The sequence below is a fragment of the Vipera berus genome, assembly GCF_964194415.1.
Source record: "Vipera berus genome assembly, chromosome: 3".
Classification (NCBI taxonomy): Eukaryota; Metazoa; Chordata; class Lepidosauria; order Squamata; family Viperidae; genus Vipera; species Vipera berus.
In genome coordinates, this window is record NC_138204.1 from 215,736,003 (window position 1) to 215,754,327 (window position 18,325).

The 18,325-nt window shown below is 45.4% G+C and overlaps 1 protein-coding gene across 2 annotated transcripts in view; it reads right to left on the reverse strand.

Annotated features, from left to right (window-relative positions):
- The window catches only part of ARHGAP39 (Rho GTPase activating protein 39), a 184,426-nt gene that overhangs the window by 37,541 nt on the left and 128,560 nt on the right, over positions 1-18,325 (reverse strand). For both annotated transcript variants that reach the window (XM_081323028.1, XM_081323027.1), the window contains exon 5: positions 10,831-11,392. In XM_081323028.1, coding sequence (XP_081179154.1) covers positions 10,831-11,392 — 562 coding nt within the window. The remainder of the gene's footprint in view (positions 1-10,830; positions 11,393-18,325) is intronic.

Sequence of the window (18,325 nt, forward strand, 5' to 3'; positions counted from 1 at the left end):
TGGCCAAAGTATTTGAGTTTTAGCTTCAGGATCTGGCCTTCTAAAGAGCAGTCAGGGTTGATCTCCTCTAGGACTGACCGGTTTGATCGCCTTGCAGTCCAAGGGACTCGCAGGAGTCTTCTCCAGCACCATAGTTCAAAGGCTTCAATTCTTTGGCGCTCAGCCTTTCTTATGGTCCAGCTTTCACTGCCATACATTGCAACTGGGAAGACCATAGCCTTGACTATACGCACTTTTGTTGACAGGGTGATGTCTCTGCTTTTTAGTGTGCTGTCTAGATTTGCCATGGCTTTCCTCCCCAGGAGCAAGCGTCTTTTAATTTCTTGGCTACAGTCCCCATCTGCAGTGATCTTGGAGCCCAGGAAAATAAAATCTGTCACTACCTCCATTTCTTCCCCATCTATTTGCCAGGAATTGAGAGGGCCAGATGCCATGATCTTGGTTTTCTTAATGTTTAGTTTCAACCCACATTTTGCACTCTCCTTCTTCACTCGCAACAAGAGGCTCTTTAGTTCCTCTTCACTTTCTGCCATTAGAGTGGTATCATCTGCATATCTTAGGTTGTTGATGTTTCTTCCGGCAATCTTAATTCCAACTTTTGATTCATCTAGCCCTGCCTTTCTCATGATGTGCTCTGCATATAAGTTAAATAGGCAAGGCGACAGTATGCAGCCTTGCCGGACTCCTTTCCCAATTTTGAACCAATCAGTGGTTCCGTGTCCAGTTCTCACTGTTGCTTCTTGGCCTGCATATAGGTTTCTCAAGAGACAAATAAGATGGTCTGGTATGCCCATCTCTTTAAGAACTTGCCAGAGTTTGTTATGATCCACACAATCAAAGGCTTTAGCATAGTCAATGAAGCAGAAGTAGATGTTTTTCTGGAACTCTCTAGCTTTCTCCATGATCCAGCGTATGTTAGCAATTTGATCTCTAGTTCCTCTGCCTCTTCGAAATCCTGCCTGTACTTCTGGTAGTTCTCGATCCACATACTGCTGAAGTCTAGCTTGTAGGATTTTAAGCATAACTTTACTAGCATGAGAAATGAGTGCAATGGTGCGATAGTTTGAACATTCTTTGGCACTGCCTTTCTTTGGAATTGGAATGTAAACTGATCTTTTCCAATCCTGTGGCCACTGTTGAGTTTTCCAAATTTGCTGGCAAATTGAGTGTAGCACTTTTACTGCATCGTCTTTTAAGATTTTGAATAGCTCAGCTGGAATACTGTCACCTCCACTAGCTTTGTTGTTGCTCAGCTTTTCTAAGGCCCACTTCACTTCACATTCTAGGATGTCTGGCTCGAGGTCAGTGACCACCTCATTGTGATTGTCCATGTGTAAAGCCGTCTCTTGGGTTGTTGGAAAAGAGTGTTTGCTATGACCATCGTATTCTCTTGACAAAATTCTATCAGCCTGTGCCCTGCTTCATTTTGTACTCCAAGGCCAAACTTGCCTGTTATTCCGGTTATCTTTTGGCTTCCTACTTTAGCATTCCAATCTCCCATGATGATAAGGACATCATTTTTGGGTGTTAGTTCTATAAGGTGCTGTAAGGCTTCATAGAACCGGTCAATTTCATCCTCTTCAGCACTGGTGGTTGGGGCATAGACCTGGACTACTGTGATATTGAATGGTTTGCCTTGGATTCGAACTGAGATCATTCTGTCATTTTGAGGGTTGTATCCCAGTATTGCTTTTCCTACTTTTTTATTGACTATGAAGGCTACTCCATTTCTTCTGAGGGATTCTTGCCCGCAGTAGTATACCTGATGGTCATCTGAATTAAATTCACCCATTCCTGTCCATTTTAGTTCGCTGATACCTAAGATGTCGATGTTTAGTCTTGTCATCTCTTGTTTGACCACGTCCAGCTTTCCTTGATTCATGGATCTTACATTCCAGGTTCCTATGGAGAAAGAATCTTTACAGCATCGGACTTTCCTTTCACCACCAGACATATCCACAGCTGAGCGTCCTTTCGGCTTTGGCCCAGTCGCTTCATTCTTTCTGGCGCTACTAGTACTAGCCCTCTGCTCTTCCCCAGTAGCATATTGGACGCCTTCCGACCTGAGGGGCTCATCTTCCAGCGTCATATCGTTTTGCCTTTTGGTACTGTCCATAGGGTTTTCATGGCAAGATACTGGAGTGGGTTGCCATTTCCTTCTCCAGTGGATCACGTTTTGTCAGAACTCTCTGCTATGACCTGTCCGTCTTGGGTGGCCCTGCACGGCATAGCTCATAGCTTCATTGAATTACGCAAGCCCCTTCGCCACGACAAGGCAGTAATCCATGAAGGGGAATAATAATAATAGGATATCTAAAACAAATGCACCAGTTCTGGAAAGAAGAACATCCAGAATCAGAAATAACAGAACAGAGACTAGCAGATCAACGCCGATTTATAATACGAAATAAAATATTCACAGAAACAGAACTGGACGAACTGCAAAGGTTTACCCAGGGCAAAGAAATCAAAGCCTTGCCAGAAGTAATTCAGAATGTAGAGGCAAGCCAGAGGGAGCTGGCAGTGAAGGAATCCAGCAGAGATATACAACTGTTCTCATTTGGAAACCGGGCACCTCTTCCTCAGGAAGAACAAAGCCCTCTAACTAAAGAAATAAAAGAATTGAAACAAAGAATAACTGAGCATCTAGAACAGCACAAAAACAACAGAGTAAGGCTGCCTGCATTGAAGCTTGTTCCAAAGAAACAGCTAGCACAAGCATTAAAAGATGCAAATACTGCAGTATCAAGTATAAGCACCAATTCACTGCAAGACAAAAACCAACTAATGTACAGCACAGCTGCAGTTATACTGTAGCTGAATACCTGGGATGCAAAATCAACAAAGAAGAAAAAACAGACTGTGCACCACAAAAATGGAAGATTAGACTATAAAATAAGATCAGCAAGTTATGATCTCATGCGAGCAAGCTAGAACAGATGAAAGTAAAGAAGCTGAAGAACAAGAAGACCAAAGAATACCTAATCAAGAAATACCGCTTAGAAACAAGGAAGATCAAGGAAGCACTGGAAATAATAAAGCAGCAAACAACAGCTATAGCCAGGAAAATCAGTAGATACGAAGCTCGAATTGCAAATTATAGGAAAAACCTCCCATTTCAATCCAATCAGAAACGTTTCTACCAAACCATCAATGGAGAAACTGCCATGAATCAGTCAGTACCTGACAAGGAAGAAACAGTGCAGTTCTGGAAGCAGTTATGGGATAACCCAAAGAAACACAACGAAGATGCGGCTTGGTTAAAAGACGTGGATGCAAATAAAACAGAAGTCGAAATGAAAGAACTAGTAATAACAACAAAAATGGTAGAAAAAAAGAGCAAGGAAGATCAAAAATTGGTCAGCGCTAGGTGAAGTTTGGCGGGTCGGATCCCGAGTGCCGCGTAACAGAGTGAGCGCCTGTTGCTCGTCCCAGCTTCTGCCAACCTAGCAGTTCGAAAGCACGTAAAAATGCAAGTAGAAAAATAGGGACCACTACGGTGGGAAGGTAACAGCGTTCCGTGCGCCTTTGGCGTCTAGTCATGCCGGCCACATGACCACGGAGACGTCCTCGGACAAGCGCTGGCTCTTCGGCTTTGAAACGGAGATGAGCACCGGCCCCTAGAGTCGGAAACGACTAGCACGCATGTGCGGGGGAAACTTTACCTTTACCTTTTTACCTTTAGGTGAAGATGAACTGCATGGGTTTTGGTTGAAACACCTAACTGCTATATACCCACTCACTGCCAAGCAGTTGAACAATATCCTACAAGGAGGAGAAATTGAAAAGCGGCTAACAACTGGGAAAACCTACCTAATAATGAAAAATCCAGCAAAAGGGGCAACACCAGGCAACTACAGGCCAATTACCTGCTTAGCAACAACTTTCAAATTGCTAACTGGTGTGGTAGCTGATGCAGTACAACAGCATCTAGTTGAAAACAATCTCTTTCCACCAGAGCAGAAAGGAAACCGCCCCAATAGCAGAGGAACAAAAGATCAACTCCTAATAGACAAAATGATCTTGGAAAACTGCAGGAAAAAGAAAATCAACCTGAACTACCAAATCGACTACCGACTACCAAAAGGCATTTGACTCTCTACCACATGACTGGATAATCAAGTGCCTAGAAATAACAGAAGTCAGTAAAAACATCAGAAAATTTGTGCAAAGATCGATGGCACAATGAAAGACACAGTTGCAGGTCAATGGTGAGAGACTGGGAGAGGTTACTATCAAGGAGATTCATTATCACCACTACTATTTGTTATTGCACTGTTTCCTCTGTCAACAATACTGAATAACTCAGGACATGGCTATCAAACATCAAAAACATCTGCCAGACTATCCCACCTCCTTTACATGGATGATCTGAAGCCGTATGGAAAAACATCATCTGAAATAGAATCGCTGCTGAACACTGTCCGTATATATAGCCAAGATATTGCAATGGAGTTTGGCTTGGACAAATGTGCCACACCTACTCTCAAACAAGGAAAAATAGTGAAAACTGAAGGAATCAAGATGCCCCACGAAAATAACATTAAGAGTCTGGATGAGGAAGATTACTACAAATACTTGGGTATCCCTTCAAGCTGACAACATCAAGCACACTGAAGTCAAGAAAAAGATTAGAGGTGAATACATCAAGAGAGTGAAGAAGACCTTAAAGTCCAAACACAATGGAGGAAACACCGTGAAGGCAATCAACACCTGGGCAATTCCACTCATTAGATACACAGCTGGAATAGTGGACTGGACTCAAGCAGAACTAAGAGCAACGGATAGGAAGACCAGAAAAATAATGACAATGAATCATGCCCTTCATCCACGCAGTGACATTGGAAGACTCTTATCTACCAAAGCAAATAGGTGGACGTGGAATGCTACAAGTACATCAGATGGTTGAATAAGAAAAAAAATGGCTTTGGAAGAATATCTGAAGAACAATGATGAAGATGCACTGAAATGAGTATATCAGGAAGGCTTACTAGCTACTGGAGAGACCAAAATGGCCTACAAGAAAGACCCAATGAAGAACAGAATAGAGGCATGGAAAGACAAAGCACTACATGGCCAGTCCATTAAAAAATAGCTGGGAAAGCAGATAATAACGAGGCCTGGCAATGGCTAAGAGCAGGAAAGTTGAAGAAAGAGACGGAGGGACTCATTCTGGCTGCACAAGACCACAAGGACAAACGCATACAAAGTCAAAATGGAGAAGACAGCAACAGACAGTTAAGTGCCGCCTGCGCAAAGAAGCTGAAGAAACAGTGGACCACCTGGTAAGCTGCTGCAAGAAGATCGCACAGACTGACTACAAGCAGCGGCACGACAAAGTAGCAACAGCGGTGCCTTGGAAGATCTGCAAGAAATACCATTTGCCTGTAAGCAAGAACTGGTGGGATCATAAAATAGAGAAAGTCATAGAGAATGATAAAGTTAAACTGCTCTGGGATTTCAGAATTCAAACAGACAAGCACCTGCAACATAACACTCCGGACTTAACAATTGTCGATAAGAAAGACAAAAAAGTCTGGATAGTGGACGTGGCAGTGCCTGGAGACAGCAGAATAGACGAGAAAGAACTGGAGAAGACAACAAAATACGAAGACCTACAAATAGAAATAGAAAGACTGTGGCAAAGGCAAGCAAGGGTGGTACCAATACTCATAGGCGCCTTGGGTGCAATCCCAAAACAACTGGAGCGCCACTTGGACACCATCATCGGCATTGACAAATTCAGCATTAGTCAATTGCAAAAGGCGGCCTTAGTAGGAACTGCTTCCATCCTGCGACGAGATCTGTGATACCATCAAACATCCACATCTGCCTATCCCAGGTCCTTGGTAAGGACTCGATAGGTAGAAAAAAAATGCCAAATCCAGTCTGAACATCTGGCTGACTGTGCGATGATCAATAATAATAATAATAATAATAATGTTGGAAGGGACCTTGGAGGTCATCTAGTCCAAACCCCTGCTCAGGCAGGAAATCTTATACCATTTCAGACAAATGTCTGTCTAGTTTCTTCTTAAAAACTTCCAGTATTGGAGCATTCACCACTTCTGGAGGCAGGTTGTTCCACTGGTTAATTGTCCTCACTGTCAGGAAGTTTCTCCTTAATTCCAGATTGCTTCTCTCCTTAATTAGTTTCCATCCGCTGCTTCTTGACCTGCCTTCAGGTGCTTTGGAGAATAGCTTGACTCCCTCTTCTTTGGGGCAGCCGCTGAGATACTGGAAGACTGCTATCATGTCCCCCCTCGTCCTTCTCTTCCTTAGACTAGGCATACCCAATTCCAGCAACCGTTCCCTATATGTTTTAGCCTCCAGTCTCCTGATCATCTTTGTTGCTCTTCTCTGCACTCTTTCTAGAGTCTCAACATCTTTTTTACATCGTGGTGACCAAAACTGGATGCAGGATTCCAAGTGTGGCCTTACCAAGGCATTGTAAAGTGGTATTAACACTTCACATGATCTTGATTCTACTCCTTTGTTAATGCAGCCTAAGGACTGTGTTGGCCTTTTAGACAGCTGCAGCATACGGCTGGCTCCTATTTAAGGGATTGTCCACTAGGACTCCGAGATCCCTCTCACAGTTACTACTATTGAGCAAGGTACCCCCATACTATACCTGTGCATTTGGTTTTTCTTGCCTAAATGTAGAACCTTAGTTTTTTCACCACTGAATTCCATTTTGTTAGATAGTGCCCAGTGTTCGAGTCTGTCCAGATCCTCCTGTATCTTAAGCCTATCTTCTGGAGTATTGGCTATTCCTGCCAGCTTGGTGTCGTCTGCAAATTGGTAAGGAAGAGGTGAGAACTCAGAGGGTGGGCAAGAGTGCCCTGTTCCAGAGTTCCCCAAATTTTTGGGGTTCTGGCCTGAAGTGGGGGGTGAGGGGGAAGGGAAAGATGGGATTGGTTTGTGTGTGGCTGTGAACAAATACGCGCGTGCACGCGCACGAACACCCACTACTTGTATGAGTGGGGACATGAGTGCCGGTGTCGCTCACTGCAACGCACTTGCTCACGGGGCTGCGAACTCTCACAACGCTTGCAGTGAGGCTCGCACAAATGGCGAAACTCGGGTGAGTGGGGCCACAAACACTTGCGCTGACGCTCGTGCTAGTGGAGCCAATGTCCGCAATGCTTGCGGTGACGCTCGGGCAAGTGAGGCTGAGCGCACGCACACACACACGCACACACACTTGCGTACTGGCCAGCCACTCGTGGGGCCCAGTGGCCTATAGCCCACAGCCCGGTAGTGGGCCACAGTCCAGAGATTGGGGACCCCTGCCCTGCGTTGAATGCCTCAAGTCTTCCCCACGATGTTCAGCTTCTTGAAAAATCAAACTCAACTGTGGAATATTGTAACCTGCCCAGAGTTGCTTGACAATGAGTTTGTTTGTTTCCTTGGAGATGTTTCATTACCTGACTTTGTTGCTCTTGTGTGTGTCCTTGTTGTTAGTTGCGAAGTCGTGTCTGACCCATCGCGACCCCATGGACAATGTTCCTCCAGGCCTTCCTGTCCTCTACCACCTTCTGGAGTCCATTTAAGCTCAGGCCTACTGCTTCAGGGACTCCATCCAGCCACCTCCTTCTCTGTCATCCCCTTCTTCTCTTGCCCTCCATCTTTCCCAGCATGAGGCTCTTCTCCAGTGAGTCCTTCCTTCTCATTAGGTGGGCAAAGTATTTGAGTTTCAGCTTCAGGATCTGGCCTTCTAAAGAGCAGTCAGGGTTGATCTCCTCTAGGACCGACCGGTTTGATCGCCTTGCAGTCCAAGGGACTCGCAGGAGTCTTCTCCAGCACCACAGCTTCAAAGGCTTCAATTCTTTGGCGCTCAGCCTTTCTTATGGTGCAGCTTTCACTGCCATACATTGCAACTGGGAAGACCACAGCCTTGACTATACGCACTTTTGTTGGCAGGATGACGTCTCTGCTTTTTAGTGTGCTGTCTAGATTTGCCATGGCTTTCCTCCCCAGGAGCAAGCGTCTTTTAATTTCTTGGCTAAAGTCCCCATCTGCGGTGATCTTGGAGCCCAGGAAAATAAAATCTGTCACTACCTCCATTTCTTATCTGACTAGGGAACATCATTAGTGTCAGAAGATACTTGGAGGAAATCAGTTGCCTTCCAGCACTGATGATGTTAGCTGGTTGGGTCGTGAAAGGTCTTCAGGGAAACCACCCACTTCAGAGAGCATCCAGGACCCTCGAATCCTCTTCTTCTTCTTCTTCTTCTTCCTCCTCCTCCTCCTCCTCCTCTCTGTAAATCCCACTCCCTTCTAGCACTGAGGATGTTACCTGGTTGGGTCATGAAACGTCTGGAAGAAAACCACCCAGCTGAGAGCCCCAAGCACCCCACAGTCATTGTCCTCCTCCTCCTCCTCCTCCTCCTCCTCCTCCTCCTCCTCCTCTTCCTCTACACAAACCCCACTGCCTTCTAGCACTGATGATGGGTCATGGTTGGGTCATGAAACGTCTACAAGAAAACCAGCCAGCTCAGAGACCCCACAGTTCAACCCTGAGCTACAACATTCCTTTCTAAAATAAACAAATTCTGTGTTTCCTGGGCCCTAAACTGACCAAAGCATGGAGCATAGCACACATTTCGGTGCATCCCAAATGCACAAGTGTGTGTGTGTGTGTGTGTGTGTGTGTGTCCCTTGGTTGATCTCACCCAAAGTTGAAACGCATGCTGGATTTAGCTACACTTGCCTCCAGCAGCTGTGGGCGGTCCAATACAAGCAGTCCTCGACTTACGACAATTGAGCCCAACACTGCTGCTGTTAAGTGAAACATTTCGTTAAGTGGGTTTCGCCCCATTTTTACGACCTTTCTTGCCACAGTTGTTAAGGGAATCAGGCAGTTGTTAAGATAGCAACAGAGTTGTTAAGTGAATCTGGCTTCCCCACTGACTTTGCTTGTCAGGTCACCAACGGGGATCACTGCCGACCGTCATAGATATGAGTCAGCTGCCAGGTCCGAACTTTGATCACGTGACCACGGGGATGCTGCAACGGTCGTTAGGGTGAAAAATGGTCATAAGTCACTTTTTTCAGTGCCGTTGCAATTTCGCTAAACGAACTGCTGCAAGTCGAGGACTACCTGTACTGGAGGTTTTTAAGAACAGATTGGACAAGCATTTGTCCGAAATTGTGTAGTCTCCTGCTTGAGCAGGAGGTTGGACTAGAGGACCTCTAGGGTCCCTTCCAACTCTGTTATTCCACGATTCGGTAAGGGTCCCCTGTTTGAGGAGGGGGATGGACTAGAGGACCTCCACGGTCCCTTCCAATTCTGTGATTCTGCAAGGGTCTCCTGCTTGAGCAGGGGAATGGACTAGATCAGGGCTTTTCAACCAGTGGTACGGGTACCACCTGTGGTACATTGGCACCTGGCAGGTGGTACGCGGCCATCCTAGAAAAGTGGTAGCGGGGGAGGGGAATGAGCTGAACCGGTGGCAGCACCGCACAAGCCTGAGCGAGGGACGGCTGGAGCTGCAGGGCTGTCGGGGCTCAGCGGAAGCGCCAGGATCAGCGTCAGGATCCAGCTGGAGCTCGGTGCTGATCCCGGCGCTTCTGCTGAGCCCAGAAGAAGCGCCAATCAGCTGGAATGTTGCAGCATCTCCAGGGTCTTGTGATTTACATTTAGATGCTTTGGCAACTGATTCATATTTATGACGGTCACAGTGTCCCAGGGTCATGTGAAGTGACCAGAACCTGCTGCAACCACCCAGCAGATGGGGGGGGGGAATAAAAACCAAACACCCACCCCCACCCCACCCCTGCTGCCAATCCTCAACAGAAATGCTCACAACAATGAAAACCTCGGACAGGAGGAAGAGCGCCCCCGGGCGGGCAGGCAGGTGTCTTGTTCGGCTCTGGCTTGGAGGGCCCTTTTTTCAGTGCCATTGTAACTTCGAACAGTCGCTAAGCGAACTGTCGTAAGTCGAGGACTACCTGTACTTCATCACTTTTTTCCTTTTTTTTTTTGGTCATCAAGTTTTTGACACCTTGCTGGGCGACTGGCGGTACTCGGACATTGCCATACCCTAAAAGTGGTACAATCGGTGAAAAGGTTGAGAAGCCCTGGACTAGATGACCTCCGAGGTCCCTTCCAACTCTGTTCTTCTGCAAGGGTCTCCCGCCTAAGCAGAGGGTTGGACTAGATGACCTCCAGGGTCCCTTCCAACTCTGTTCTTCTGCAAGGGTCTCCCGCCTAAGCAGAGGGTTGGACTAGATGACCTCCAAGGTCCCTTCCAACTCTGTTCTTCTGCAAGGGTCTCCCGCCTAAGCAGAGGGTTGGACTAGATGACCTCCAGGGTCCCTTCCAACTCTGTGATTCTGCAAGGGTCTCCCGCCTAAGCAGAGGGTTGGACTAGATGACCTCCAGGGTCCCTTCCAACTCTGTTCTTCTGCAAGGGTCTCCCGCCTAAGCAGAGGGTTGGACTAGATGACCTCCAGGGTACCTTCCAACTCTGTGATTCTGCAAGGGTCTCCCGCCTAAGCAGAGGGTTGGACTAGAAGACCTCCAAGGTCCCTTCCAACTCTGTTCTTCTGCAAGGGTCTCCCGCCTAAGCAGAGGGTTGGACTAGAAGACCTCCAGGGTCCCTTCCAACTCTGTTCTTCTGCAAGGGTCTCCCGCCTAAGCAGAGGGTTGGACTAGAAGACCTCCAAGGTCCCTTCCAACTCTGTTATGTCTCCGCCTGGGACACCACTGCTGGCCACCGAGATGTCTTCTCTGGGCCTTCCGTCGGGCCCTGCCATTCATGGGAGAAGCCGAGAACCTAACCAGGACCCAGCCAGGTCAACGGCGAGGTGCGTCCCTCTTACCTTTGGTGTCGTTGACCGGGTCCATGTGCCTATAAATGTAGCCCTCTAAGTAGGAGTGGAACTTGGGCGTGGGCGGGAAGAAAGCCAGGCAGATGGACATCAGCTCCCAACCCCGGGCCAAGCTCTCGTAGCGGAAGTTCTCGGTGGTCTGCCGGCACAGCTGGATGTAGAGTTCGTCGCGGAGGCCCTGCATGCTCCACCCTTTGGTGGCGATCTCCAGGGCCACGCTCAGCTGGTCCGCTTTGGACCGCCGGTCGCCCATGTACATCTGGATGAGCTTGAAGATCTCGCAGGCCTCCTTCTTGACGTTGCGGTCGGTGGTCATGATCATGGGCTTCTTGATGGACTCGTTGCTCCAGGCCAGCATGTTGGCGATGGAGATCTTGCGCCGGAAGAGGCCCTGGGTGTGCTTGTTGAAGTGTTTGGAGGCCCAGTTCTCAATGTCCGTCTCCGAGGAGGGCTTCCTCAGGTTGAAGGTGGGGAAGACGCAGCTGCTGCTGGGCATCATGTTGCGGTTTTGTCGGCTGCTCTCAAACTGGACGCAGGCACCCAGGTCTTCCGACTGGGGAGGGAAGGCAAGAGAGGACAAGTGTGAGCGACGGAATGATAATAACAACAACAACAAGAAGAAAGAGGAGGAGGAGGAGGAGGAGGAGGAGGAGGAGGAGGAGAAGGAGAAGAAGAAGAAGAAGAAGAAGAAGAAGAAGAAGAAGAAGAAGAAGAAGAAGAAGAAGAAGAAGAAGAAGAAGAAGAAGAAGAAGAAGAAGAGGAAGAAGAAAGATATTGCAGTTGCAGAGAACCGCCGCGTACAGCTGCTTGATACCGCTGTACCAGGAGATGCCAGAATTGAAGAAAAAATTATGAAATATTGCAACCTGGCCATCGATTACGGATGAAACGTGTAACAGTGACACCCATTTATCATCGGGGCACTGGGAACTATGTCCAAAAACTTTGCAAAATACATCGAAAAATTGCAGCTTCCTGCAATAACTCCAGCAATGCTGCAAAAAACTGCGCTACTCGGAAGATCTGACATTTTAAAGAGGTACCAGGTTGATACCTAGGATGCTGGCAGCAGCCCGTGTCAACCATTAGCGCCAGTCAATTTGAGTGTTCAGTTGACTGAGTTTCATGTTTTATGAATAAAAGTTTTATAATAATAATAATAACAATGATAATAATAATGATGATGATGATGATGATGATGATGATGATGATGTTGTAAAGGATCTTGGAGGTCATCTAGTCCAACCCCCTGCTCAGGCAGGAAAGCCTATACCAGAGGTCTTCAAACTTGGCCCTTTATGACTTGTGGACTTCAACTCCCAGAATTCCTCAGCCAGCATATAAAAGGGCCAAGTTTGAAGACCTCTGCCCTAGACCACTTCAGACCAATGGCTGTCCAGTCTCTTCTTAAAAACTTCCAGTGTTGGAGCATTCACAGCTTCTGGAGGCAGGTGGTTCCACTGGTTAATTGTTCTACCTCACGCCTTGCGTGAGTGGAGGCCTCTCACAGAACGGTGTAGTCCACCCACAAATGTTCTTCCTGACGCCAACCCCACTGGAAAAGGGGAGAAGAGACATCACTGTTTGATGGGTTTCACGAGTTTCATTAAAATAGTCTAATGAGGAGAAGGACGAGGGGTGACATGATAGCAGTCTTCCAGTATCTGAGGGGCTGCCCCAAAGAAGAGGGAGTCAAGCTATTCTCCAAAGCACCTGAAGGCAGGAGAAGAAGCAACGGATGGAAACTCATCAAGGAGAGAAGCAACCTAGAACTAAGGAGAAACTTCCTGACAGAACAATTAACCAGTGGAACTCCTTGCCTCCAGAAGTTGTGAATGCTCCAACACTGGAGGTTTTTAAGAAGAGACTGGACAGCCATTGGCCTGAAATGGTATAAGGTTTCCTGCCTGAACAGGGGGTTGGACTAGATGACCTCCAAGGTCCCTCCCAACTCTGTTGTTCTATTTTCTGTTTTCAGATCCGGACAAGGTTAGCACTCTATTATTATTATATTATAAATTATTCTCCAAAGTGCCCGAAGGCAGGACAAGAAGCAACGGATGGAAACTCATCAAGGAGAGAAGCAACCTAGAACTAAGGAGAAACTTCCTGACAGTCAGAACAATTCACCAGTGGAACAACTTGCTACCAGAAGCTGTGAATGCTCCATCACTGGAGCTTTTCAAGAAGAGACCGGACAGCCACTTTGTCTGATAATGGTGTAGGTAGATGAACCTCAATTTGGGAATTGTTCTCCAGAAAAAGCACAGACCGAGTCTGTGGAATCCCTTTCCTATACCGATAGTCCTCGACTTACAACAGCCCATTTAGCGACCGCTCAAAGTTCCAACGGCCATCCTCCTCGGCCACGTGATCAAAATGCAGACGCTTGGCAGATGACTCGCATTTATGACGGTCACAGGGAGCGTCCGCAGGGTCACGTGGACCCCTTTTGTGACCTTTTGACAAGCAAAGCCAGTGGGGGACGCCAGATTCGCTTAAGGTCATAAAGTTAGGCAAATCCCACTCAACCAACATCTCGCTTAACGACAGAAATGCTGGGGCTCAATTGCGGTCGTAAGTCAAGGACTGCCTGTATGATAACAGTTCAAAATTTGCTCCTTAGAAAAATAACTGAACTTCAAGTAAAATATCCAATTATTCAATTCCATGTTATTATTATCATAGGCTTATTACAATATACCCGGATTTATCAAATTAAAAATGCTAGCGGTGGCGTTAATACATGCCGGCTGGGGAATTCTGGGAGTTGAAGTCCACGAGTCATAAAAGGGCCGAGTTTGAAGACCCCCTGCTTTTACCTCTCATATGGTACCTAAGAATGCTGGGAATTGTAGTTCCAGCAGTCCCAAAGGGCTGAAGAAGAAAAATCTGATTTTTCACTTTCCCAAAGGGCTCATGTGCTGTTATATGCAAACATTACGAATATTTTCCCTCTCCTTACAAGGGGCATTCCCACAGAAAGATGTGCAAAGTCTTTTCCTGCAGACTGAAATTTCTAGGGTCTGCCTCGATGTTTCCAAATATTCACTTTATTTATTAAATTTATACCCGCTATCCAAAGTGACTCTGAGCATCTCAGCAATACAATCAAATCCTGAATTTAAAAAGATTAAAATACTGTCTTTCAGGCCTCTCGCTAAGCATACAGTTTTCCTGTCTCGATATCTATCTATCTATCTATCTATCTATCTATCTATCTATCTATCTATCTATCTATCTATCTGTATGTGTATCTATATCTATCTATCTATCTATCTATCTATCTATCTATCTATCTATCTATCTATCTATCTATCTATCTATCTATCTATCATCTATATCTATCTATCTATCTATCTATGTGTATCTATATCATCTATCTATCTATCTATCTATCTATCTATCTATCTATCTATGTGTATGTGTATCTATATCTATCTATATCTATCTATCTATCTATCTATCTATCTATCTATCTATCTATCTATCTGTATGTGTATCTATCTATCTATCTATCTATCTATCTATCTATCATCTATCTGTATCTATCATCTATCTATCTATCTATCTATCTATCTATCTATCTATGTGTATCTATATCTATCTCTATCATCTATCTATCTATCTATCTCTATCTATCTATCTATCTATCTATCTATCTATCTATCTATCTGTATGTGTATCTATATCTATCTATCTATCTATCTATGTGTATCTATATCTATCTATCTATCTATCTATCTATGTGTATATATCTATCTCTACTATCTATCTATCTATCTATCTATCTATGTGTATCTATATCTATCTCTATCATCTATCTATCTCTCTATCTCTCTATCTCTCTATCTCTATCTATCTATCTCTCTATCTCTCTATCTCTATCTATCTATCTATCTATCTATCTATCTATCCATCTATATTTACATCTACGTCTACATCTCTATCTATCTATCTATCTATCTATCTATCTATCTATCTATCTATCCATCTATATTTACATCTACATCTACATCTACATCTACATCTATCTATCATCTATCTATCTATCTATCTATCTATCTATCTATCTATCCATCCATCTATATTTACATCTACATCTACATCTACATCTACATCTATCTATCATCTATCTATCTATCTATCTATCTATCTATCTATCTATCTATCTATCTATCTATCTATCCATCTATCTATATCTATAGATATTTATATAGATAGATAGATATAGATATATTTCCCCCTCTTAAATCCCTGCCATTTAGTTCTGTTTCATTTATGTGCTTCCCCTAACCGTGCATTCAATTGCTTATATAGCCCATCTCGCCTAACTGGAGGGGGGGGGGTATTCTGCAAATATAAAACAAGAGAAACACCTGAACGGAAGCACAGATTAAAACAGAGGTTAAAACGGGATTAACACTTACAGGTTTTAAAAAAATTAAAATTCGGTAGGGAGAAAAAGTGTAACGAAGCAGAAGTGCATTGCACTCTTGGACACACACACACAAACATACACACACACACACCGCTAACTTACCACTGATGAAAAATAAGAATTAAAATTAAAGGCCGTGACTGGCTTGTCAGCAAACGCACTTGGTTGCTCTTCGAGTGTTTTTATTTGAAATTTGGAGAGCCTCCCGGCACCCTTCAAGAATTTGCTAAGGTGCCACACAGAAGGAAATTTAAACCCGTTGGCTGTCATTCCGACATGCAGATTGGGGAACGAAGACTGAAGTTAAAGAAAATCAGGAAAAAAAGTCCCTAAAAGACGTCCCCACTGCATCACAACTAGACAACCAAAGGATACTGAATCCTTTCCAAATACTTGGGGAGGGGGGGAATTCTCAGGGTTGCAACCGTTGCTTGTTCAAGAGTTTCTCCCTTCCCCGCTGAAACAATCTTCCAAACAAGAGAATAAACCAGCTCAGGACAAGCTTATAATCAATCTTAACGCAGCGGGTAAACATGTGTTAGAAGCTTAGTGCTTCACGGGATTATAAACTTGGGGGTGGAAACAAGCCAGATTTAACAGAAATACGTGGCTTTTTATGGTTTAAGAAAAAAACAACAGAACAGAATAACCGAGTTGGGAGGGTCCAGAATAGTATAGGGTCTCCCGTTTGAGCAGGGGGTTGAGCTAGAAGACCTCCAGAGTCCCTTCCAACTCTGTTATTCTGCAAGGGTCTCCTGCTTGAGCAGGGGGCTAGACTAGAGGACCTCCGAGGCCCCTTTGTTATTCTATGATTCTGCAAGGGTCTCCCGCCTAAGCAGAGGGTTGGACTAGAGGACCTCCAGGGTCCCTTCCAAATCTTTTATTCTACGATTCTGTAAGGGTCTCCTCCTTGAACAGGGGGTTGGACTAGAAGACCTCTGGGGTCCCATCCAAACTCTCTTATTATTTAATTAATCAGTAGAATATCTTGCCTCTAGATTAGTTGTGGGTGCTTCATCACTGGAGGTCTTCAAAAAGAAATTGGACAATCATTTTTCTGAAGGGATACAGGGCCTACTGCTTTTGCAGGGGGTTGGACTAGAAGACCTCCAGGGTCCCTTCCAACTCATTCATCGTAAGTGCACAGACACGGTGCACATAAGTGCACATTATTTTTGCAGCTGGTTGAATGTGTGGTCTACTGGGAGATGTTTTATCGGTAAAACCAAGTAGATAAATATGCCTGGAGCAGGGTTGCCTAAGATAGCTGTGCTGTCCCTGAGGTTCAGAAACATTGGCTGGCTGGGGAATTCTGGGAGTTGAAGTCCACATCTCAAGAGTCGCTGAGGTTCAGAAACAATGGCTGGTTGGGGGAATTCTGGGAGTTGAAGTCCAATCATCTCAAAGTTGGCAAGGTTGAGAAACACTGGATAGCTGGGGAATTCTGGGAGTTGAAGTCCACATCTCAAAGTGGCTTTGAAGTTCAGGGACACTGGCTGGCTGGGGAATTCTGGGAGTTGAAGTCCACCTATCTCAAAGGCGCTGAGGTTCAGAAACAGCGGTCCAAGACAGGGCTCTCCAAACGTGACAACTTGTAGACTTCAACTCCCGGCTTTGCCAGCTGGAGAATTCTGGGAGTTGAAGTCCACAAATCTTAAAGTGGCCACGTTGGAGACCCCTGGCCTAAGAAATCAACCACAGGACAGCTGAGATGAGGAGTGATGGACAGTTGCCATGTTTGCTGACCCCTTGTCTAAGGGATTAATGACAGGACAGCTGAGACGATGAGTGATGGACAGTTGATAGGATGGGCCTGACCTAGGGTTGTCAGGGGACACGCACACACACACACACACACACACACACCCCTCAACCACCATTTATGGAGTGCTCCAATTCCCCCACGCATTTCCTGATCCTTTGGGACCAGAGGATTAATCTGGACGTGTATGTTTAATGCTGAATCATTTCCAAATAATAAAGCTTTTGTAGATTAAGAGCAGAGGTTCTCTGTCTGCTGGGCCTCCCTTGCAGCGTTCCAATCACCAGCGAAGATCTCCACGATCAAATCCGTCCTGCAGGCCTCAAGTCTGAGTCATCTTCACTTCTCCGAAAGGCATTTTTTCCCCTTTTCCGGAAGCCAATCCTTTCCGCCTCTCATTTCAGGAACATTTATTTTTAATTTCTTTCTTTCAAATGGCATTTCTCCTGCTTTCCAAGATGGGACTCCAGAAAGGTCAAGGACCCTTCAGCTCCGACAAGCTCGCTCCGTTCTTATATATAATAATAACAACAATAATAATAATAATAAAGTTGGAAGGGACCTTGGAGGGCCTGCTCAGGCAGGAAACCCTATACCACTTAGACAAATGGCTGTCTAGTCTCTTCTTAAAAACTTCCAGTGTTGGAGCATCCACAGCTTCTGGAGGCAGGTTGTTCCACCGGTTAATTGTTCTGTCAGGAAATTTCTCCTTAGTTCCAGGTTGCTTCTCTCCTTGGTTCGTTTCCATCCGTTGCTTCTTGTCCTGCCTTTGGGTGCTTTGGAGAATAGCTTGACTGCCTCTTCTTTGGGGCAGCCCCTCAGATACTGGAAGACCGCTGTCATGTCCCCCCTCGTCCTTCTCTTCATTCAACTAGACCTCCCCAATTCCAGCAACACACTGTTTGTTGGACAGCACTATATCCACCAATATAGTGGATACTGCCCAAATCTGAGTTTTTCCATTATCAGATCATAGGCTACTAGGATTGGAAGGACCTTGGAGGTCATCTAGTCCAACCCCCTGCTCAACCAGGAGACCCTGTACCATTTCAGACAAAAGACTGTCCCGGCCTTTTTCTTGAAAACCTGCTATTCCCTTTGTGCTATTCACTCTTTCGCACTTTTGATCGGCAAAAGTTTTCATTACTTCTTCCTCTCAAAGCATCAGGAAATATTTATACCTTTTGCAATGAACAATCCTTTTGATCCTCTTTTTTTAAAAATAAATCTTTTGCCACGGACAACTGTTTGATATATATATGTATGTATGTATATATATATAT